This window comes from Myotis yumanensis, unplaced genomic scaffold, assembly GCF_028538775.1.
Source record: "Myotis yumanensis isolate MYYU_CA2020_CCGP unplaced genomic scaffold, mMyoYum1.0.hap1 SCAF_18, whole genome shotgun sequence".
Taxonomy (NCBI): Eukaryota; Metazoa; Chordata; class Mammalia; order Chiroptera; family Vespertilionidae; genus Myotis; species Myotis yumanensis.
Window position 1 is genome coordinate 24,671,279 of NW_027223769.1, and position 24,102 is coordinate 24,695,380.

A 24,102-nucleotide genomic window follows, 5' to 3' on the forward strand; every position below is an offset into this window, starting at 1 on the left:
GAGAGAGAGAGAAACATTGATGTGAGAGAGACACATCAATTGGTTGCCTCCTGTATACACCTGACCAGGGCCGGGGAATGAACCTGCAACCCAGGTAGGTGCCCTTGACCAGAAATAGAACCTGAGACCCTTTGGTGTGCAGGCTGATGCTCTAACCACTGAGTAACACCAGCTAGAGCTGTCCTTTGACTATTTTTAAGCCTAGCACTTGAAAATACTTATTATTGGTCATGGGAACTGGAGCTGACTGGCTGGCTTAGCATTCTAACACAAATTCCGGACAATTCATTTGCCATGGACCGGTGGTGCCATCTGCCCAAATAAAAACCAATCTATTTAATGTTAAACAGAGCAAATGCCTGAGCTGGCAGCCGACTTGCCCTTCATACCTGGTATTGTAGTGTTTTGATACGATCTAACTGTTCATTTAGTGCCATTTCCTGCTCAGTCACTGTCTTCTGAAACTGCCTCTTTTCCTTCTCTGAAATTTCAAGCTTCCTCAGGGTCCCAGAGAGTTCCAGTGTCAGCTCCTCTATCCGTTTCCTAAGGCAAAATGGCAGGAAGTAGGAGGACGGGCTGTGGTCTGTGCGGGTGGACTGTGAGCTGGCCGCACGGGGCTCGCGATCCCACTCCGGGGCAGTGGCCCGCTGTGTCCTGATTGGCTCACTAGGGTCGGAGCCTCTCTCTGGAGGTAAACCTGTGGTACCTGTTGGATGCAAGTTCCTCCCCGGACACCAGGGAATCCTGCAGCTTCTGGAGCTCTCTCTGCAGCTCCTGGATGTTGTCGGCCTTCTGCTTCTCCAGGAGAATGCAGTTCTGCAGTTTCCTCTGGGAATCCTCCAGGTTCGTCTTTGCCAAAGCCGCCTCCTCTTTGTACTGGGCTGCTTCCTGAGCTGCAAAGACAGGAGACAAGCCAGGGGCATGTCCTCGTGAGAAGGAAGGATGTGTGAAGAGCAGACTCTCAAATCAGACCAGTTAAATAGTCCGTTCCTTCATGGTGGGACCTACTTCCATCTCCCATCTGTCCTCATTTCTCTCCATTTCGTTATCGCTCTCAAGGAGCGCTTTTAAATCATCTGTCTTCAACTACCCTTCAGCTGTGGTCTCCTTCTTGACTAAAATGAAACAAATTGATAGGCATGGCTCAGTGTATCTTATGCAACTCATCCTGCCCTTGGGCATGTGCCCTGACCCCCTAGGACAGTGGTCGGCAAAATCATTAGTCAACAGAGCCAAATATCAACAGTACAACGACTGAAATTTCTTTTGAGAGCCAAATTTTTTAAACTTAAACTATATAGGTAGGTACATTGTTATTAACTTAATTAGGGTACGCCTAAACTGGCCTTTGCTAAAACCGTCCTCAATCTGATTGAGGTACGTTTGCTGAGGTCAACCTCTTCCAACTCTCCCATCCACACTTGTCTTGTATACTTGTTTCGTCTATCTCCTTTCGTTCATCCTCTCTATATGTCCAAACCATCTCAACATACCTTTCTCAATCCTCGACACTATATCTTTTTTCACTCCACAACGTTCCCTAAAATTAACTTAATAAACTTTACTTAAAGTTTTAAGTCTTAAACTATAGGTACGTTGAATAAAACTTGATATCATACTTAATAACGATATTTATTGATAAAATTAAATTCCTTACAATTTACTTTACAATATCCATGAAATTAAATCATGACAATGACTGACAAACACGAATGTGAACAATGGCCTTGCATCTCCTTGGAAAGTTTGGGTAAGTCAGGTTTGTATGTTGGGTTTTTAAAAAAATATATATTTTACTGTTTTTTTACAGAGAGGAAGGGAGAGGGACAGAGAGTTAGAAACATCGATGAGAGAGAAACATCGATCAGCTGCCTCCTGCACACCTCCCACTGGGGATGTGCCTGCAGCCAAGGCACACGCCCCTGATCAGAATTGAACCTGGGACCCCTCGGTCCCCAGGCTGACGCTCTATCCACTGAGCCAAACCAGCTAGGGCTATTTTGTTGTTTTTAATTTTATGCATGATCCCAGGTTCTCATCATAAGACGACTTCTGTGCATGGGCCATGAAGTTTCAATCGCACTGTACGTGACACCTGCACGTGGTATTTTGTGGAAGAGCCACACTCAAGGGGCCAAAGAGCCGCATGTGGCTTGCGAGCCGCGGTTTGCCGACCACTGCTCTAGGAGCTTAGAGTCTAGTGAGGGAACCATAGCTGCCCCTCTCGATAAGACAGCACTGTAATGTTAAACTTGCAAAGACTGTCAACTCAGGAAGCACGTCACTGTAAGGACCGTTGGAGGTGGACTTACTGAGGAACAGAGGCAGGGCTGCACCTTAGAAGAAGGGAATTCCAGGTGAGAGGAATGTTAGAGTAAATGCTTGGTGAAGGGAAGGGGAAGGCCTGAGGGAAGAGTATGAGCAGAGACTGGTGTGATTGAAAGGAAACTGGGTAGGAGTTCTGAGAGACAGAGCTGAGGAAGTGCATGAACTAGAAGGGGCTTTGAAGGACTTTGAGAGAAAGGTTTGGACTTGATTTTTGGGTTCTTGAGCAGGGACTGGACGTGAAGGAAAGAGTACTTTAGGAACAGTGTGAAGGATTAGAATGGAGAACGACTTCCGGCAATATCCTTTAGCCCACGTCCTTGCCTTCACCGGGCACTAAGCTGCTTACTGGAGTTTCTCTATGCCAAATATATCCCCATTTCCAACACTTTCTACTATCATTTCTACTTTAAACATCAGTCTCCTCTCCATTTTCCAGCCTAGGACACTGGAGGAAAGGTGGTATCACTAAGGAAATAATTATACACCTTGTAAGGAGGGAGAAAAAAAAATTTTAAAGCAGGGAAGAGAATAGGTTCAGTTTGAGGAATGTTGAGTTAGAGGGGAAGGTGAGTTGCCCAGGGGGAGCTAGTCTCTAAAAATAAGACTGGTCACAGGTGTGAAATCAGGGCCTGTGCCTAGGCTTTGGAGTCATCTGCAAGGCAATGCAGCTCCAAGGAGGAAGGCGCTCACTGAAGAACAAGGGTAGAGGGAAATGAGAAGAGGAAGAGGGCAGAGTCTTAGGGATGAGTGATTCTGAGCAGGGTCGGGGGAGAAAACAATGATGAGATTTGTGGGACCTGTTGTGTCTCCAAAGCTAAGAAACACCTGATGAGGTACGGTGGCCCACAGCACAGACACACAGAGTCAGAGGAGGGTGAGGAAGCCTGGCTTTGAACCTTTTACTTTTTTTTTTAGTTTCTATATCACCTAACACAAAATTTACCCTTTTAAAGTGTATAGTCCAGTGGTTTCTGGCATCCTCACAAAGGTGAGCAGTCATCATCAACATCTAATTCTAGATAATTTTTATCACTCCCTAGGAAACCCTGTGTCCAAGGCAGGAAGTTCCTGGTGACCTCCGAGAAAGCAGTGGAACAAGGACACAATCCATAGTGCAAGCTGCACAGAAGAGAATTTTTGGCGGTCCCCCCACCCCCCAAAAAAGGGAGAGAGAGAAAAAAAAAACTAGGGAAGGAGCCCTAGCCGGTTTGGCTCAGTGGTTGGAGCATTGGCCCACGGGCTCAATTCCCAGTCACGGGCACACCAGTCACGGGCACATACCTCAGTTGTGGGTTTGATCCCTGGCCCTGGTCAGGGCACGTGGTGGAGGCAGCCAGTCGATGTGCCTCTCTCACATTGATATATTTCTCTCTCTCTCTCTCTCTCTCTCTCTCTCTCTCTCCCTTCCTCCCTCCCTCCCTCCTCCCTGCCTCTCTTTCTAAAGATCAATGGAAAAATATCCTCGGGTGAGGATTAAAAACAAAAACAGGGAAGGAAGAGATGAATTGTGGGACAAAAGTTCTGGAGAAGATGGAGAGGAATGTGGTGCAAAGAAACAAAGTACAGAGCCCTGCCCTCCTTGGCAGAGAAAGGAGAGGGTCTTTATCTGAACCGCCAAGGAAACAGCGGGCAGTTCACTCTCCCAAACGGAACGCCTGCTATGTGGTGAAGGTTCCAGAGAGGAGGTGAGGTTGGAGGTGAATGAAGCAACGGCTGAGATGTGAGACGAGATCAAAGGAAGACTTGAAGTGAGAAAGTGGGGAGGCAGAGGGGGATGGCCATTTAGAGAGAGAAAGGGGCTCCAGCCCCGTGTGTTGGGAGTGTGGTGGGCAGCGCTTGCTGGGGCCTCACCAGCCATCCTCTGCTGCTGCTGGGCATCTTCGAGGAAGTCCTTCAGCTTCTCGATCTCGGCTTGCAGGGCCCCACACTCCACCTGGCATGTGTTCTGCTTCACCCCCCGGAGGGTCATTTCCAGTTCTGTCGTCATCAGCTGCTGCTTCTCAAACTCCATCTCTTTCTTCAGGAGGGTTGTCTGAACCCGTGTCAGTTCCTTCTCTAGCTCGTGCAGCATTTCATCTTTCTCTTGGAGGAGCTGAGGAAAGCAACGCGTTAATGCTAACGAAGGCCTGACAGTGGCAGGGCAAAGTCAATCAGAGACTCTTTGGAGCCCTCTCACAGCCACCGTCTTCTCATGCCTGGATATTGCAGTAGCCTCCTACCTTAGCTCTCTGCCACCCCTCACTGCACCAATCAGAGGGGAGGTGAGGGAGTGGCTCTAAAAACGCAAGTCAGATCGTGTATGCCTCTGATCAAAACCATCCATGGCTCCACCTCACTTAGAAAAAGGCCTCCTGCCCCAGCCGGTTTGGCTCAGTGGATAGAGCGTCAGCCTGTAGACGCAAGGGTCCCAGGTTCGATTCCAGTCAAGGGCATGTACCTTGGCTGCAGGCACATCCCTAGAGGGGGGTGTGCAGGAGGCAGCTGGTCAATGTTTCTCTCTCATCGATGTTTCTAACTCTCTATCCTTCTCCCTTCCTCTCTGTGAAAAATCAATAAAATATATTTTAAAAAAAGAAAAAAAAAGAAAAAGAAAAAGGCCTCCCAGGATGCTATGCCTCATGACCTGGTCCTTGGCTACTAGCTTGACCTCACCTCTTGCCACACCAACCCTGTCTGCAACAAGTGGTCTCCTAGGGCATGCCGAGCGGCCTTCCACTTGAGAGCTTTTGCACTTGCTATTCTCTCAAGACCTTTGCCTGGTGGCTCCCTCCCTTCATTCAACTCTCTTCCCAAATGCCACCTTGTCAGAGAGGCCTTCCCTGACCACCCTGTATAAAACAGCCACCAAGCTATTTTAGGAATTTATCAGTACCTGACATATTCATTCTGTTGTTTGTTTATTGTCTGTCTCTCCACACTAGAATGTAAGCTCCATGAGAGTAAGGATGTTGCATGTTTTATTATATTCTTTTTAACAATTATTGTAAAAGTTACATTTATTGGGGTGGCATTGGTTCATAAAATTTTATAGGTTTCAGGTGCACAATTATATAATATTTTTAGTGCCTAGAACAGTGCTTGGCACATCGTAGGAGCTCAAAAATATTTGTTGGGTAAATATATGAATGACTCAAAGCTGTCTATCCAGATGCCTTGCTTCTTGCTGTCATCTCTCCACGTGCCTCTATGTTGACTGACGGATCGCCTCTGGACCTTGAAATTGGAGGTGTGGATGACCAGTCAGTCAACCAACTGGATTATTTCTACTGGCTCTGATCAAGTTTAGAGCTGGATAGTGTTGACTACCGAAGCTTTTGTCCTTGGTTTCATTCCTAGGCTTCTCCAGGGCCTTGATTTATGTTGGCAACTACAGATCCTTTCGGGCAGCGCTCCCTGAATATTTTCAAAATGCCTGATTTGCATATTCTAAGATATTTGTCATTTTAAAAATTGAAATTCACTTCATATTCTTAATTAGGCTACACATTTATTATTTTATATTATTTCTTTCCACTACCAAGCATGAACAAAAGCATAAAGGAACAATGCCAAGTGTGTCCCAAACTCTCTGCCCTGCAGGGCTGGGGACAAATCTCTTTCTTACAGAGGCAACATCTCTATTAAGGTAATGCTATTTTATTTATTTATTATGTGGTATGAGAAGTACTAAAAAAAGTCCTCAGAATGTCTCTGGGCCTGAAGAGACAATTGTACACATCGTACATGTGTTGATGCTCCCTAAGCATTCACAGTGGGTGCAGAATTGCCGAACGTGCTCTATCTGGCCAAGGCCTGGCCTCACACCCGCCCTATTGCTAGTTCCGACTAGAGAGCTCCTCGCCTCACCGTGTCTTTCTTCAAACTGAGCTTTTGGGCCTCAGTGAACTGCGTCTGCAGCTCCTGCTGCCGAAGCTGCAGGATGATGATCTCCTTGTCCTTCCTCTCCATGTGGGCAGATGCCTCCTCCCGCAGCCCGTGCAGTTCCAGCTCCAACTTCATCATTTCTACAGCGGGGCCAGACAGAGGGCTTCCTGCTTAGAGGCGGATTCTGCCTTCCTTCTGGGGCCCCACCCTTTGGCCACAGCCCACCGGCCCCCAGTGTACCCTTCATGATGTTTTTCTTTTGTTCTGACACGGCCTCGAGCTCCATGCGCAGGTCCTTCACGAGGTTCTGGTACTCCTCCACGTGCAGGCACTGGCTGTCTTTCTGCTCCTGCAAGTGCTTCAGTATCTGGAAAGATGGAAAAGAGCAGGGCAGGGTGAGAACATGGGGGAAGAACGCTTTCTAAAATCCCGAATGTCCAGAACAGGCAAATCCGGAGGGTAGGAAGCAGAGTAGTGGTTGCCAGGGGTTGGGGGTGGGGTGGGTGATGGGGAGTGGCTCTTCATGGATACCGGTTTCTTTCTGGAGTGATGAAAATGTGCTGGAATTAGTGGCGATGTTGCCCTACTCTGTGAATGTACTCAAACTCACTGATAAAACACTTTAAATGGTGAATTTTATGGTCTGTCAATTACATATCAATTAAAAAAATATAATTAAAAAAAGGATATGGCAGACTTCTCACACTCACATTGAATGTGTACAAAGGAAGCCACTTCTTCCTCCCTATAACAATCAGTGTCATTGATGGAGCATATACCATGTGCCAGGCACTGTCCCAGGTACTGCAAACAACACAGACACAAATCTTTGCCCCCATGGAGCTGACCGTCTGGGGCAGTGGTTGGCAAACTCATTAGTCAACAGAGCCAAATATCAACAGTACAACGATTGAAATTTCTTTTGAGAGCCAAATTTTTTAAACTTAAACTATATAGGTAGGTACATTGTTATTAACTTAATTAGGGTACTCCTAAGGCTTAGGGAGAGCCACACTCAAGGGGCCAAAGAGCCGCATATGGCTCGCAAGCCGCAGTTTTCTGACCACGGGTCTGGGGGAATGAGCATAATAAGTAGTGACTTGTAGAAAACAGAAGTTGATAAGTGCTATGGAAGAAGAAATAGAACAAAAAGGGGAATGGAGGTAACGGGGCAGGGACAGGTATGTGGGGTCGCAATATTAAATAGGATGGGTTGGTTGGCCTCACTGAGAAGGGGGCCCCTGTGCAGAAGGGGGCCTCACTGAGAAGGGGGCCCCTTGCTGGAGGTGAGAGTGTGAGCATGTTGTAGGTATCTGAGGGAAGAGCTTTGTAGCCCATGACAAGACCCTGGGGAAAGAACATGGAAAAGTCCATGTGGTTACAGCGGAGTGAGTGACGGGGAAAGTGGCAGGAGATAAGGTGAGGGAGTTAGGGGGCAGTCACATCACATGGGACTGTAGTCCCTTGGTAGGGGCGTTGGCTTTTATCTTGAAGGAGAGGGAGATGGGCTGTGACCAAGAGAAGGCAGGGGCATATACACATGGCAGAGGAGGAGCAATGAGATGTCTGGGCATCAAGGGAGGTGGGAAGAGATAGTCATGTGACTTCAAAGTTGACAGTGAGGGAGGCCTGCAACAGGAAGGCAGGGGACAGCTGGAGAAATACAGGGCAGTCACCATATGACTCAGGTGGGCACTGCGGGGACTCCAAGGCCCAGTCTATGTCAGGCCGGTGGAGGGGGAGAGGACTGCTGGCATTAACTGAGATGTGGATGGTTCGCTTCCCAATAGAATATCGAGGCAACACTAAGGCTTTGGATAAGGTATATAAAATGGTGGGGGAAGGTATATCCTGTTTCTTGGGAAAGTCTGGATTATTAAAAGAAAGGAATGTTAAAAGAGGAATTAGTGTCTCGTGGATATAGATGAAAAAGTTCTAGAGATTTGTTGCACACCAATGTGAATATACTTAACGTGGATGAACTGTACACCTCAAAGTGGCTAAGATGGGAAATTTAATGTCATGCGTTTTTTACCACTATAAAAAAGTAAGAGAGTAAGGGAGAAATAAAGACATTTTTTCAGACAAAAATAAAAAAGGAGTGCTATCCATATTGCAGGTCAGGATGTGAATAACATGGAGCTGACCTTTAAAATAAATATTGACAGATGTCCAAGGAGGAAACTCCAAAGTTCAATACTGATCCCTTATTCACTCAGACTTTGTGGGATCAGAAAGCCCTGAAAAGAGGAGTCCCTGCTCCCCCACTGGGGACCCCTTAGAGAACTTATATGTGTTGTCTCCTCTCTCTGCCGCCCCTCCTGTCCCCATTCCAGCCTCAGCAGGCTGCCCTCCCGTGCCCCAGCATGGCCGCAAGTGCCTGGCTTTGTCTTGTACCACAAGTTCAGGCATGACTCATCTGGAGGAGACCTGACTTAGTTTTGACTATTGGTTGGTCAAATCTTACTATTTGTTTACATGGTTTAAATGCTTATTCATTATGAGAATCAACTTTTGAGATGCCTTTGAGTTTCCAAAATAATCAGGTTTTCAAAAAGAGAGTGAATTTGAATTAATAATTTTCCCCAAATTTGCTACTTTGCGACTCCAACCAGACACTAGAAGGCTGGAATGGTCCTTAGGAATCTGGCAAGCCAACAGGACTCTCTATCTGGTTTAGGTGGATTGTTGGAAGTGAGTTAAGAGACAGGTGTAATTCTAAAATCCAATCCCCAAATCGAATGCTGGCTGTATCCATGTGGCAGGGCCAACCAAGGTCACACAAATACAAAATAAAATATAATGTAAGATAAAAATTAAAAACAAGCAGGAAAACTCAGAATCAAATCCCAATTGGCACGACCCACCCGGTACAAATAAGCAAAAGTTGTCCCACCTTTTTGATGTCTTCACAGTCCTCCGAGGAGCTGGGAGGATGTCGGTGGGTGGCTGTATAAGAAGCAAAGTCTGCTTGTAATTTTATCAACGCCTCTTCACGCTCCAGAACCTGCCAATGAGCCCGAGTCAGTTAGGCTGCATGATCAATGTACCGTGTTTACACTAGTGTTATTTTAGCAGGGTGTTCCTTTTAACAGCCTACGTTTCTTATAACATTATAATTCATCATGCACTTCCTGTGGGGTCTGGGGCAGGAATTATGTTCTCAATCTTACATCAAGGTTCACTAAGGCATAGACAGTGATTTGTCTTGAGTTTGTCAGTGGACACATTTTGGACTCTCTCCTGAACCTCTGTGTGGTCCAGTTTGTTAGGCAGATGAAGGTTCTTTGGAGGCTATAAATTAGGAAAGATGCACTTATTCTATCAGAAGACGGGATTCAAAGTTCAAGAATTAAAGAAGGAAAACTTTTTAATGGAATGAATAAATGTGTATGTACTGCTTAAAAATAAAAAAAAACATGAATTTTTTGTTCTTGTTTGTTGAGAATAATTCAAATAAAACCCAAGCACTGATAATCAGAAGTTAAAATTTGCTCTCCATTTTATTCTTCCCTCTTTCATTTCCCCTAAGGGGGGAAGGGGCACTTTCCCTTATATACTAGAAATTGACAATTTCTAGCATATACTTCCATATCATGATAAACAAAAGTGGAACCATACATGAGATTCTGCAACTTATTCTCAGCAATTTATCACAAGCATCCTTCTATATAGCCCTTACAGATCTGCTTAATCCATTTTCTTGGCTGCACAGTATTCTCTAGTGTGGATATCTTTTAAATCATTTCTCAATCTCTTTAACATTTTTCCTATTGATGAGCACTTAAGTTGTTGTGCGAAGGATTTTATGACTCTTTACAATCTTGAACTTAGTGTGGCGGGGAGAATGCATACTATGGAGAATATGAATAAAAGGCAGAGGCAAGTTTAAGACATTTGAGGAGTCTTGGTGAAAGAGATTACTTTAGGTAACTCTCTCTCCCTCCTTTCTTTTCTCATGACTTTGTTTTGGGTCTCAGAAGTGTTCTAGAAGAAGGCACTTACCAAAGCATTACTGCAGGCTAGCTTATTTCGAAGTTCCTGGATTAGATCATCCTGTTCAGAGACCTTTTGCCAGACTTCAGACAGTCGTTTCAGAGTCTCCTGATGCTCTTGAATCATGCAGGGAGAAGTGTACATACGCACCTTTGAATGATCACCCTTGTTCTCAGGTTCCTGGGATATTTAAAAATAAGGGGTGGTTTTGTTCACAATTTTTGAGTTAAGAATGCTGTGAGCATGAAAAAAAATCCCTGGACTTATATTCTAAAAATTTATGTTCATACATGTGAATCATAACTTTCTTCACAAAGGAAAAAATTAACAAGGGTATAAATATGGTATAAAGTTCAAGAGAGAATACACTGAAAAGTCAGTTCTTCCACCTTGGCCTTCTATGACTCATATCCCCTCCTGCAACACAGTCCTTGTTACCAGTTTTTTGGGTATCTTTTCAGAAATTTTTATGTATATATGTATATATATGAAACCCCCTAGTTTTTTGCCTACACAAATGAAAAGTTTTCTATACACTAATGTAAATTGTGTTTTCACTTGACAATTTATTGAGGGCATTTTTCATTTTGTTACTTGTACATCTACTTTTAAAATTAATTTCAAATTTCACAAGTAATGCATATGTGTACTATCTTGCTAAAACATTGTAACATTAACATTTCTCTTTGATCACCTCCACTAATCCTATACTCATTGCATTCTCTGAAGATGACCATTTTTGCATAGCCTTCTAGAACTTTATCTGTACATTTACATACATATAAACAAACCTGTAGAATGCAGATATTATGTTGTCTTTTTAAAACATAAATATAGATTTTTTCACTTAACAAGATGTCTTCGAAATTTATCTTGTTCTTTTTAAATTCCTTTTAAATGTGTTTATCCAGTCTCCTATTGATGAGAGTATAGGTTGTTTTCAAGTTTTTTTTTCCTAAAATGAACCTGAATATTTTTGCACATAAATCTTCAAGTACATTTTCTGGTATATGTGTAAATTAAATTCATAGAAGTAGGACTGATAGGATATATTTAAGACTTTGATAGATATCACACAATTGCTCTTCAATGACATGTATCAATTAACATTCTCATCAGTATTAGTATGCCTGTATTACTTGTGTAATGAAAAAAAAAGCAACTGAAAAACGAATACAAATTCACGCATTTTGGCTCTTTGTTCGCATGGTTCATGGCTTTCTCCTGTTTGATCCTGAAGTCATGCTTTGCATGAGTCCTATGACCTAGAAGAGCACTTTACCAGACCCCCATGAGAACATGGCATATTTGAGAACTCATTTGGTAATTCACTTTCTGCCTTATTTGAAGTGGTGGCTTTTTATATTGATTAAGGGCCTCAAAATTCCTAAGGAACAATCTTAAAGGAGATGTGCAGGCTGGATGTTCAAAGCTGAGGGCTACACAATTCAACGGGAGGAATGACATCTGGTTGAAGGTCTGGGTTTCTGGCGGCGGAGGTTGGGGCTAGTACAGGGGACCACCTGGGAACTTGTCCACTCGCTGGAGCTCCTGGTTTGAGAGGCCTAGTTTAGGTCCTACCTGACCGACAATGCCGCTGAGTTCCCCCTCCAACATCTTCACTTGACATTCCAGTAACTCAATGTTGCTTAGGGAAGTCTGGTATTTATCCCTGTAGAGGTTTAAGCTTCTTTCTAGGGAGACAATCTTGTTCCCGGCCAAGGCGAGTTTCTCCTGTGCCAAATGGAGCTTCTCCCCTGTGTTTCCAGTATGCGTTCCAATTTCCTCCTCGTACAGAATCACCTGTTGGTGTAGGAATGAAACCACACTGAACCCATAGAAGCATCTAATGAGAAAAGAATAAGGCTATGAGACTCCATACAGTCTTATATCTTAACTTATCTTAAGAAACACAGATACACAGAATAGCCCCAGCACAGATTTAAAAGCTAAAATATATTATCAGAATGTTAATGGTTAGAAATAAAAAAGGTTGTCCTATTTAGATGCTAAGCTTCTTAAAGACAAGGACCATATTTATTTCCCATTCTGCTGGGCATGTAGTAAGAATTCCATAAAGACTTGTTAGTTGATTAATAGGAATCAATTTGTATAGCTCCATTAAAAAATTTTTTTAAGGGCTTGAAACACGAGTTTCCTCTCTTCCCTAGATATTCTCTAGGGGTCTAATTTAGAAAATGGAGAGCACCTTGGGCACACAGGTCCATGTCAGCAAAGTTCCCTGGAGACAGTGGGGGAACATGACCCGAAGTTCCTCTGAGATTTGTACAAGCCTTATTTAGTTTTCTTTTCTTCCTAATCAATTAATTAGCCAACCAATGGACACATTCATTGAATGCTCATGAGCAATGTCTTGGGTGCTGAGGGAATACATATCTATATGATACAGGCTCCTCACTCAGAGTTTATAAACTCTGCCAATTTTGGGGAGATATGATTTAAAATGAGCAAACAAATGGTATATAGTGGAGAGTGCTAAATTGTGTGACTTGACTGACACATATGGAAGGAGTTAAGAGCAGACGAATTGCCAAGGCAGGCTTAAGTTTGGTTCAAATAGTTCAGTGTAGAATTTGAATAGAACACAATCTATTGGTCTAAGCCAGTGGTCGGCAAACTGCGGCTCGCGAGCCACATGCGGCTCTTTGGCCCCTTGAGTGTGGCTCTTCCTAAGCCTTAGGAGTACCCTAATTAAGTTAATAACAATGTACCTACCTATATAGTTTAAGTTTAAAAAATTTGGCTCTCAAAAGAAATTTCAATCGTTGTACTGTTGATATTTGGCTCTGTTGACTAATGAGTTTGCCGACCAGGGGTCTAAGCTAATTACACTCGTTGCCTGTCACTTCAGATTCTTCCTAGAAAAGGATCATTTAGTCTGAGGTGTTTATTAGGGAAGGAGAAAGAGAAAAGGGAATATTTCATATTCAAATGTTTGTAACCGAAGCTGCCAGTGGCCTGTTCATATCCCCTTGGCACTCACCATCCCTTTGCATGTTACGTTCCTTCCAACCACTAGCATCTTCAACTCTTTGCTTAAGAGCTGTTGGTGTCCCAGAGGCCCACCCAAGCAGAGGAGCCAGACAAGGCAGGTTACAAGTACTGGGGAGTTCGTACTCTCAGTGCAGTCCTCGACCAACGACGGGGGAGTATTCTACACCATCTCCCGGAGTTCTCCAGGGACTGAACCCCAGCTGTCTACAACAGTGATCTGAATGGTTCCTCTTTACTGGCTTTCTGCCCTTCTCTGACTTACTTCCCTACACTCTCACCATGCTTCCTAGGATCACTTCCTGAATTAATTACTTACATTCACCTCCTTGTCTTAGGGTCTGCTATTGGGAAATCCAACCTTAGATAGAAGCTTGATGCCTTTGTGTATTAAAGTATTGAGGGAATTTGGCAAAATGCCTAAAGTAATTTTTCCAATACTTTTCTGTTTTGGAATCTGTATCAGTGACTGCTACTTGCTACTGTTACTGCTACCTCCCGCATCAATGCTTCCCCTCATTAGTGATAGAACCTTGACTTTATTTGGGACAGCAGCACACCTTACTAAAACAGTGCATTTCCTAGGCTTCCTAGCTGTAGCCATGTGACTAACTCTGGCCACTGATATAAAAGTGAACGTGTATGGGGCTTTTAAAGTATCCTGAAAAGGGAGCAGTGTGCCTTTCTCTCCACATCCCCAAATTCTATCCCGATTATTTGGATCAGGGATGTGATGGTTGGAGCTCTAGCAGCCACCTTGAAATGGAAGCCTTGAGCCAATGATGATGGAGCTGAAAGATAGGACCCGAGGTACCCGATGACACATGCAGTTACCATAACATTCCTAGACCTTATCTTATATGTCATAGAAATAAACTATCTTACTTAAGCACGATTACTTGGGGTTTTTCTGTTATACTCAGCCAAATAGAATCACAACTAATTCAGGGTCACTTTATCCAGGCTGAACTATTCTTTAAATTATACTGAGTTTTAACAACAGTCCTGCATTAGCATTATCAAACCACAATTCATGCTCACCAGCTTTGTTCCAGATTATATTTTGTAGGATAACCTTTCTTTGTTCCTTTCCCACCTAATCCTTTTTAAGAAATTCTCATTGGCCATAATACTCCCCCCCCCCTTTTTTTTTTTAAAAAGTCTATGTTCTTTAAGGCCCTTCATAAAACCCCTGGAGTTAGTCTTTAAGCAACAGCACACACACCACCACCACCACCACCACCATCCAAGACAGTCATGGAATTTTACCTTTAAAGGCAAAGGAAGAAAAGCCATGGAGGCTTCCTGTCCTTTTACTTAGAACCCACGGTTTTACTGTTGCTAGTGCTACCATTGCTCAACTGGGTCAGGCTCCATAGCTTTGGTCTTCAGAATTCACTTGGGATTCCACAAGGATTCTCTCTTTGGTTTAAAAAATACAATCCTGCCTGGCTGATGTGGCTTAGTGTTTGAGCATTGACCTATGAACCAGAAGTTCATGGTTTGATTCCCGGTCAGCGCACATGTCCGGGTTGCGGGCTCAATCCCCAGTGAGGGGTGTACAGGAGGCAGCTGATCAATGATTCTTTCTCATCATTGATGTTTCTATCTCTCTCTCCCTTCCGCTCTGAAATCAATAAAAATATTAAAAAATAGAATCCTGGGACATGAATAGAAATGAATGTCCAGAATATAGTTCAGATAAATCTATCAGTGGTTCTCAACCTTCTGGCCCTTTAAATACAGTTCCTCATGCTGTGACCCAACCATAAAATTATTTTCGTTGCTACTTCATAACTGTAATGTTGCTACTGTCATGAATCATAATGTAAATATCTGATATGCAGGATGGTCTTAGGCGACCCCTGTGAAAGGGTCGTTCGACCGCCATAGGGATCTCGACCCACAGGTTGGGAACCACTGGTCTAGATGATCTCAAACTCCAGTCTGCAAAAAGGACCGACTTGTATTCTCAATGTTTGATTCAGACCCAATGTCTGGTTCCCTTGTCAACTGTGCCAGTGTCAGGAATTGATATATTATCAAAACTTGATAACTTTTTCTAAAATGGTTCATTTAATGGGCCTTATGCTCTTTTTTATAACCCTCAGAGACCTAGAGTCTTTTGCATTTAAATTGCAATGGTAATAAAATGAAAATGATGGGCCTTCACACAACACACACACACACACACACACACACACACACACACACACACGGAACACATACCCCACATGCACCAGTACTGGAGCTCTCACCCACTTAGGCCATTCTGCTTAGTTCCCTCTGCTCAGCTTCGAAAAGATCAAGACTTAAAGAGGGAAAGCTGATAAAGCCCGCTCAAGATGTTGCGGAGCTCTCCTCTCTAAGTCCAATGCTTGCTTTTTAGTAGGCTTGGCCTGTTTTCTGTAGGTACATGAGCATATGAGACACTCCCAGAGTAACTCTGGCTATACCTCATCTTCTTTCAGTTTGCAGTGATGGTGAAGAAGAACCAGGTCGGAAGTCTGCTTCTCTAGGACGGACTGATACTGCAGGAGGGAACAGTAAGACGTCTGCAACTCCTCCGTGCGAAACTCCAGATCTTGCTGAAGGGCCAGCAATTTTTTCTTGAGTTGCTGGAGTTGTCTCAGGTGACACTGTTTACTGGCCCCAAACTCCATCTGTGATTCCTTGAATGCTACTGCTTGCTTCTTACTCTGTAATTGAGGTAAAACATACAGAAAAGGCTTTAGAGTGTTACTAAGCATGCATTCATTCTTTGATTTTTTAAAAATTGTTCAAGAGTTCACATCCATTTACCCGTCCTTTTATCTTTTCATCTACAGAGCACTTATTAAACATTTCACTCTATTCACAATGAAACATCACTTTGTGTTTCCACTCTATAAGAGGATTTAAAAGAAGAAAAAAACCATAGTTCTTTCTTACTACTTAGATCTACCATTCTTCTTATTTAGGTCAGAAGAAAAAACACACATAAAGGATTGAACTAGAGAGTCGTATAAAGATATATGTGATAATATGCTTATGTTTCATCTTCACATATAAAAATAACACAGTTGACCTGGAAGGTAATGAATTTCTGGTCACGGTCCTTGGACTAATCTTGATTATTAAAAATGCCCAGATTGCCAGAACCGGTTTGGCTCAGTGGATAGAGCGTCGGCCTGCAGACTCAAGGGTCCCGGGTTCGATTCCGGTCAAGGGCATGTACCTTGGTTGCGGGAACATCCCCAGTAGGAGGTGTGCAGGAAGCAGCTGATCAATGTTTCTCTCTCATCGATGTTTCTGGCTCTCTATCCCTCTCCCTTCCTCTCTGTAAAAAATCAATAAAATATATTTTAAAAAGTGCCCAGATAAAAGGGTAAACTCTGGGGTGGGGTTTTGAGGAAACAGGTTTCTGGATGGTGGGAAATGTTCAGGCATGTCTAGGCACTGACTCTGTCTCCTTCTGCTGATAGAAGATGTGACTTTGCAGAGGCTGTGTGTGTGTGTGTGTGTGTGTGTGTGTGTGTGTGTGTGTGAGATAGATAGGTAGGTAGAGAGATCGTTCTCCATGCCAATCCACAATTTACCTGAAACGCTGCTAGATCATCCTACATTTTCAGTCATTCATTCAATAAACATATGTAGAATACCTACTTTACAGTGAGTATTTTGCTGGCCGGACATATTCCTGAGTTGTTTATCTAGTACAATTGAGGTCTTTGCACTAATGTGTCTATATTTTCTTGCACAATAAACCTGATGACATGTGAAAGAGGTGGATGAAGAGGGTGTCCCTTAGCTCCTGTGTCTGCTTCTTATCCTCCTTCTCATTCTTTAAAACACTGTGCAAATCCTGCTCTTCTTCTTATTTTCCCTGCAAAGGTGTCTTTGCATCAATACCATGGACTTCACTGGCACGTCCTTAACAAGGCACTGCACATTCTGATTTCGGAGCACCTCATATTGTCAATAGATGCTAAACTCCTGGAGGGCAGTGGCCATGACTGTTCCTATGGAACCCAGATTAGAGGTTTATACACAGTGAAGTATTGAAAGAGAGAAGGAAATAAAATAGAGAATGAGCGCTCTTATTGGTTCCCAAGAATTTGAACTTGTGGCCTTGGCTTCATTAATAGAGTACTTTTAAACATTTAAAAATGAACTGTTTTCTTAACAGTTTTAATGAGGTATACTTTAGATATCATAAAATCCAACCATTGTAAGTGTACAACTTAATGATTTGTGGCAACCTGGAGTTGTGTGACCTTGATCACAATCAAGCCTTCGAACATTTCCATCACCTCAAATAGTTCCCTCATGCCCATTTGTCACTCCTGTTCCACCCTCAGCTCCAGGCCACCACTAATCCGCGTTCTGCCTCTACGGATTTACCCTTTGCAGACGTTTCATATAAATGGAATTGTATAAAATGTCATCTTTTGTGTCTGGTTCCTTTCACTCAGGAAAATGTTTTTGAGGTTCATCCAGACTCTAGCAAGCATCACTATTCTGATCTTTTTTATATTGCTGAATAGTATGAATATACCACATTTTGTTCATCTGTTTACCAGTTAATGAATAGTTGGATTGTTTTGGATTTTGGCTGTTATAAATAATGCTGCTAGGAATATTAATAGCTGTTGTGTGGATACTATATTTTTATTTAATGAATTTGTTCAGCAAATATTATGGTGCACCTACTATGTGCTAAGCACAAGATAATGGGGATACAGAAGTTTATAAAACATATAGATTCTCTGCCTTCTGGTAAATTATGTAGTGAAAAAGGGGAAAAGTGCCATGGAAGAGAGTGAAGCAGGGGAGGGGTGAGGAATGCCAGGATGGAGGCAGCTGTAATTCTGAATTAAATCTTTTCATGGAGGCCCACGTTGTGAAGGTGACATTTGAGCCAATACTTGAAGGAGGCAGGGAAGGAGCCTGATGGGAATCTAAGCAGGAACAGTTCAGGGAGAAATAACAGCAAGTGGCAAGGCCTGGAGGTGAGAGGAGCCCAGTGGTGTTTGAGGAGTCACTTTGTTCTGGCTGGAGCAGAGAGAGGGAAAGGGAAAGTGGTACCAGGTGAGGTGAAAGGAAAGAGAGGTGAGGTTCTTTAGGGCCATATATGCCATTCTAAAGACTTCGACTTTTCCTTTCAGGATAGACCATTGGAGGGTACTGAGCAGGGGGGATTGATGGGATCTCCTGTAGATATTACAAAGGACATACTGGCTGTCCTATTGAAAATCAACTAGGGTGCCCAGCTAGCATAGCTCAGTGGTTGAGCGTTGACCTATGAACCAGGAGGTCAGGGCACATGCCCAGATTGCAGGCTTAATCGTCAGTGTGAGGCCTGCAGGAGGCAGCTGATCAATGATTCTCTCTCATCATTGATGTTTCTATCTCTATCTCCCTCTCCCTTCTCTCTGAAATCAATAAAAATATATATATAAAAAAGAAAATCAATTATAGGAAGTCAGAAGCAGGGAGACCAGCCAGGAGGCTACAGCAAGGATGTGGATGAGAAAGGATGATGGCTTGGATGAAGGTGGTAGCAGTAGGTGGGAGAAATGGCTGGATTCTAAATATATTTTGAAAATAGAGCCCACAGGATTTGCTGCTGCATTAGATGTTAGATGGTGGGAGATGATGGTCATCCAAACATGATAATTCCAGGTTTTGGTCTGAGTAACTGGAGAGATGGAGTTTTAATGAGATTAATTAAGTAAGAGCTGGCAGCCAGGAGAAAATCATCTCTAGTGAGAGTGGCTGGGGCAGCACAGATAAGGGAGGCTTAGTTCAGCTCAGAACCAGAAAGTCTATAGCTGATTGTGTTGTTCAATCTGATTTACTCTCTGGCTCTCCTAGAAGTTCATTTCATCCTTAATGTCACAGAATAGAGAAGGCAGTCAGAGAAAATTGACGACAATAGTAACCAGGCAAAAGAAACCCTAGGTCAAGACCAGCTGAACTCTTGGCCTGAATATCCGGTTTCTTGGGGGGGGGGGGGGGGGGGGGCGGGGGTAGGAGAGGAGGGGGGGGGGTTGACAAGACTTCTTTCCTGAGCCAAACAAAGCAAAGTTTTGTATTTATTTTGTGTAGCTATAATTTCTAGTATTTATATGAAATGTTTTCAGTTAAGTGCTTTTATTCTTTTCAAAAGAATTCTCACCACCCAGACTCAAACGGGAGAAGCGGGATTACCCGGCATCAGTTGGAACCTGAGGGCAGCTTTCTCTCCGAGGTTTGCAGCGGCTGCCGGGGTTCTGAGAAGCAGAGCCTCTGGGAACGGGACTGAGCGTGGCCATAACTGCTCCCTCCGCCCGCCCTGTTGATCCCGCCCCGCCCAAAGCCTGCGCACAGCCATTTGCTGATCGCCTCAGGCAAAGGCTGGATTAGCGCCTCCCCAGAAGACAGAGTTTTCCGCACAGCTGATTACTATAGCCAGCCGGCCTGAGGGTCAAATCCCCCTAGTGTTAACTACAACAATTAAGGCTTGGCTAGAACAAGACTGCGCACAGAGACCACAAGGGGGTGCACCAAGAAAGCATAAAAGATGCGGAGACAAAAAAACATGACAGAAATGGAGGATATGGAGCTAAGAATCGCAATTTTGAGGGCTTGCCATAAATTTGTGCAGAACCTCACGAAAACTAATGAGACCCTCGATGCTACGATAAAGAAATTAGAAAGTAAGCATACACGGACTGAAATAAAGAATATTATACCCAATAGCAGACCAGAGGAGTACAATAATCAAACCAAAGATTCGACAAAAAACACCCAATTGGAAAAGCAAAATGAAAAAAGAATCCGAAAGTGTGAAGATAGTGTAAGGAGCCTCTGGGACAGCTTTAAGCGGTCTAATATCAGAGTCATTGGAGTGCCAGAAGATGAGAGACAGCAAGATATTGAAAACCTATTTCAAGAAATAATGGCAGAAAACTTCCCCCACCTGGTGAAAGAAATGGACTTACAGGTCCAAGAAGCGCAGAGAACCCCAAACAAAAGGAATCCAAAGAGGACCACACCAAGACACATCATCATTAAAATGCCAAGAGCAAAAGACAAAGAGAAAATCTTAAAAGCAGCAAGAGAAAGAGGCTCAATTACCTACAAGGGAATACCCATACGACTGTCAGCTGATTTCTCAACAGAAACTTTGCAGGCCAGAAGGGAATGGCAAGAAATTTTCAAAGTGCTGAATACCAAGAACCTACAACCAAGATTACTTTATCCAGCAAAGCTATCATTCAGAATTGAAGGTCAGATAAAGAGCTTCACAGATAAGGAAAAGCTAAAGGAGTTCATCACCGCCAAACCAGTATTATATGAAATGCTGAAAGGTATCCTTTAAGAAGAGGAAGAAGAAGAAAAAGGTAAAGATACAAATTATGAACAACAAACATGCATCTATCAACAAATGAATCTAAGAATCAAGTGAATAAATAACCTGATGTACAGAATGAACTGGTGATTATAATAGAATCAGGGACATAGAAAGGGAATGGACTGACTATTCTTGGGGGAAAAAGGGGTGTGGGAGATGCGGGAAGTGACTGGACAAAAATCATGCACCTATGGATGAACACAGTGGGTGGGGAGTGAGGGTGGAGGGTGGGGTGGGAGCTGGAAGGAGGGGAGTTATGGGGGGAAAAAAGAGGAACAAATGTAATAATCTGAACAATAAAGATTTAATTAAAGATCAAAAAAAAAAAAAAAAAAAAAAAAAAAAAGAATTCTCACCCCTTGCCTGTAAATGAGGTTTAGGGAGAAGTGACTTGGAAATAATATGTATGTATGTGTGTGTGTGTGTATACATGTGCGCTTATACACACACACATGTATGGGGAGGTTCTCAGGAGCCCAATCTGTCTATGCCCAATCTGTCTATATAGCTAAGCTGGGGAGAAGAGCTACTTAGAAAAAGACAAAGTAAGCACTTAATGCAGATAGAACTAAAACAAAGGAGTGAACATTAGGAGTAGGCATAAGTCAGAAGGCTGTATTTTAGTGAAGCAAATACCCAATAAAATCCTTAACAAAATTAGCCAAAATTCTGTTTCTCTTAGTTTTGTGGTAACATGATAGATCAACTAGGTGATAAGATTTCACTCAAGTCTTTCAGTACGGGGCAAACATAAGACATACCCTAATGTGTCTGGTTATAAAGATCCAAAAATGGCATATATATATATATATATATATATATATATATATATATTTATATATATATATATTTCTTGGATAAGAACTTTAAACATTTGCATGCTATAGATACCTATGAGTTTAGAGGAATCAAATTTCAAAGACTTGGAGAAATGCCTAGACTTATTTCAAATCTATTGACTTTCTACTTATTTATCTTTAAGTATTCAAAAGATTATTTTTCTTAATTCTAAATGAGTAGACAATGACATGCTATGAATTAAGTCTACATTTCACTTGTATGTGCCAAAGATCAGTATCATTAAGGCATTAATGCATTTCCTATTGCTTTTTTGTCATCTTTTTAAAAAGTTTTCTTTCTAATGAAGACAGATATTTTATTAGATTCTTCTTTGACCTTTAAACAGAGGTCTGGAGGAAATGAGCAACTTGGAAATGATATGGAAGACTAGTTCTTAGAATGATTATCGAGAGTTGGACATGATTCTGGAGGCCATGTGGTCCACTGTGCTTCTCACATAGATTTCTATCCAGGCCTCAACTATTTTAAAAGATGAAGAGCACTGGCCACCTGTAGGAACCTGTTCCCATATTTAGTCAAACTTTTAGCCCTACTTATGGCCAACGAGATTATAGCTATTGTTCCCTTCTTGCCTCTGTGGCCACTTGAGCACAGAAGGAAATTAATTGGCCTGGCATGATTTGCCTTTTTGAGAAGTCACAATGGTTTCCACTATATACTCTGTGCTTTTCAAGTTGATGCTAATTGATTGATGTTAAGTTCTACATTTTCCCTGATATTGAAGTTAAGCTGACAGGTCTATAATTACCAAGATTGTCCTTTTTCCCTTTTTAAAAAGATGAGCGCTTCATTTACCCTTTCAGCCTACAGGGACTTTCTTTATCCTCTTGAGTTCTCAAAAATAATCACTAGCAGCTATGTAATAACACCTGCCAATTCCTTAAGTACTCTTCGAAATATGTCATAGGCCCTGCTGATTTGCCTAAAGCTGGCTTTTCAAAATACCTTTTAACTATTTTATTCCCTGTTCTAGTTTTCATTGACTCTCTTCTGTTTCGGGTTGGCATTGCTCTGATAATAGATCCCTGCTGATATTTTTTCTTCATTTAAGAACTGAAAGTCTCATATATTTCTGGTCATTGTCATGAACATCTTTCCCCTTTTCTTGAGGTGTTGAGATATTTCTCTTGTAATTCTAGTTTAGTGTTAGATCACTAGATAGGCTTATCTGTTGCATTTTATATCTTCTACAAGTTACATTTCTTGCCCTGACTGGGGATCTAACCTGCATCCTTGACATATCAGGATGATGCTTTAACCAATTGACCTACCCTTCTAGGGATTTACACTTTCTTGAACATAGAACTATATGTTTAAGTTACATGCATTTCTTTGGCATGCACCTTCATGGTTTAGATGTCTCATCAGTGATCTCTGCTTACCAGAGATTTACTTAAAAAAACTATTTTGAAATAATTTTAGATTTCTAGAAAATTGAAAAAGTAGTATAGGCAGTTCTCATATACTCTTCATCCAGCTTCCCCTAAATGTTAAGAATTCACAATGTTATCTCCGATAAGGGTTTAATCTCCAACATTTACAGGGAACTCATACAACTTAACAAAAGGAAGATAAACAACCCAATCAAAAAATGGGCAAAGGACCTAATAGATACTTCTCGAAAGAGGACATTCAGAAAGCCAAGAGACATATGAAAACATGCTCAAAGTCACTAATCATCCGAGAGATGCAAATCAAAACAACAATGTGGTGCCATCTCACACCTGTCAGAATGGCTATCATCAACAAATCAACAAATGACAAGTGCTGGCGAGGATTCGGAAAAAAAGGAACCCTCGTGCACTGCTGGTGGGAATGCAGACTGGTGCAGCCACTGTGGAGAACAGTATAGAGTTTCCTCAAAAAACTAAAAATGGAACTACCATTTGACCCAGTGATCCCACTTCTAGGAATATATCCCAAGAAACCAGAAACACCAATCAGAAAGGATATATGCACACCTATGTTCATAGCAGCACAATTTACAATAGTTAAGATTTGGAAACAGCCTAAGTGCCCATCAGCAGATGAGTAGATTAAAAAACTGTGGTACATCTACACAATGGAATACTATGCTGCTGTAAAAAGGAAGGAACTCCTACCATTTGCAACAGCATGGATGGACCTGGAGAGCATTATGCTAAGCGAAATAAGTCAGTCAGAGAAAGATAAATAACACGTGATCTCACTCATTTATGGAATATAACGAACAACATAAACTGATGAACAAAAACAAATCCAGAGACAGAGAACCATTGATCAGACCATCAAACCTCAGAGGGAAGGTAGGGGAGGGTGGGAGTAAGGGGGAGAGATCAACCAAAGGATTTGTATGCAAGCATATAGGCCTAACCAATGGACACAGACAACAGGGGGGTGAGGGCATGAGCAGCAGGGGGTGGGGGGGGGGGGGTGGGGGGGGAGAGGGGGAGAGCAATGGGGGATAAGGACACATATGTAGTACCTTAATCAATAAAAAAAGAATTCACATAACCATAATACATTTGTCCAAATTAAGAAATTAACATTGGGCCGAAACCGGTTTGGCTCAGTGGATAGAGCGTCGGCCTGCGGACTGAAAGGTCCCAGGTTCGATTCAGGTCAAGGGCATGTACCTGGGTTGCGGGCACATTCCCAGTGGGAGATGTGTGGGAGGCAGCTGG

The 24,102-nt window shown here is 42.7% G+C and overlaps 1 protein-coding gene across 1 annotated transcript in view; it reads right to left on the reverse strand.

The window, feature by feature from the left end:
- PMFBP1 (polyamine modulated factor 1 binding protein 1) overlaps nucleotides 1–24,102 on the reverse strand; it is a 51,708-nt gene that overhangs the window by 15,272 nt on the left and 12,334 nt on the right. The window contains exons 3-11 of the mRNA XM_070398189.1: nucleotides 15,657–15,899; nucleotides 11,770–11,991; nucleotides 10,198–10,368; nucleotides 9,089–9,199; nucleotides 6,433–6,559; nucleotides 6,175–6,332; nucleotides 4,180–4,420; nucleotides 707–893; nucleotides 390–543 (exon numbers count right to left, since the gene is read on the reverse strand). Of these exons, the coding sequence (XP_070254290.1) occupies nucleotides 390–543; nucleotides 707–893; nucleotides 4,180–4,420; nucleotides 6,175–6,332; nucleotides 6,433–6,559; nucleotides 9,089–9,199; nucleotides 10,198–10,368; nucleotides 11,770–11,991; nucleotides 15,657–15,899 (1,614 nt within the window). The remainder of the gene's footprint in view (nucleotides 1–389; nucleotides 544–706; nucleotides 894–4,179; nucleotides 4,421–6,174; nucleotides 6,333–6,432; nucleotides 6,560–9,088; nucleotides 9,200–10,197; nucleotides 10,369–11,769; nucleotides 11,992–15,656; nucleotides 15,900–24,102) is intronic.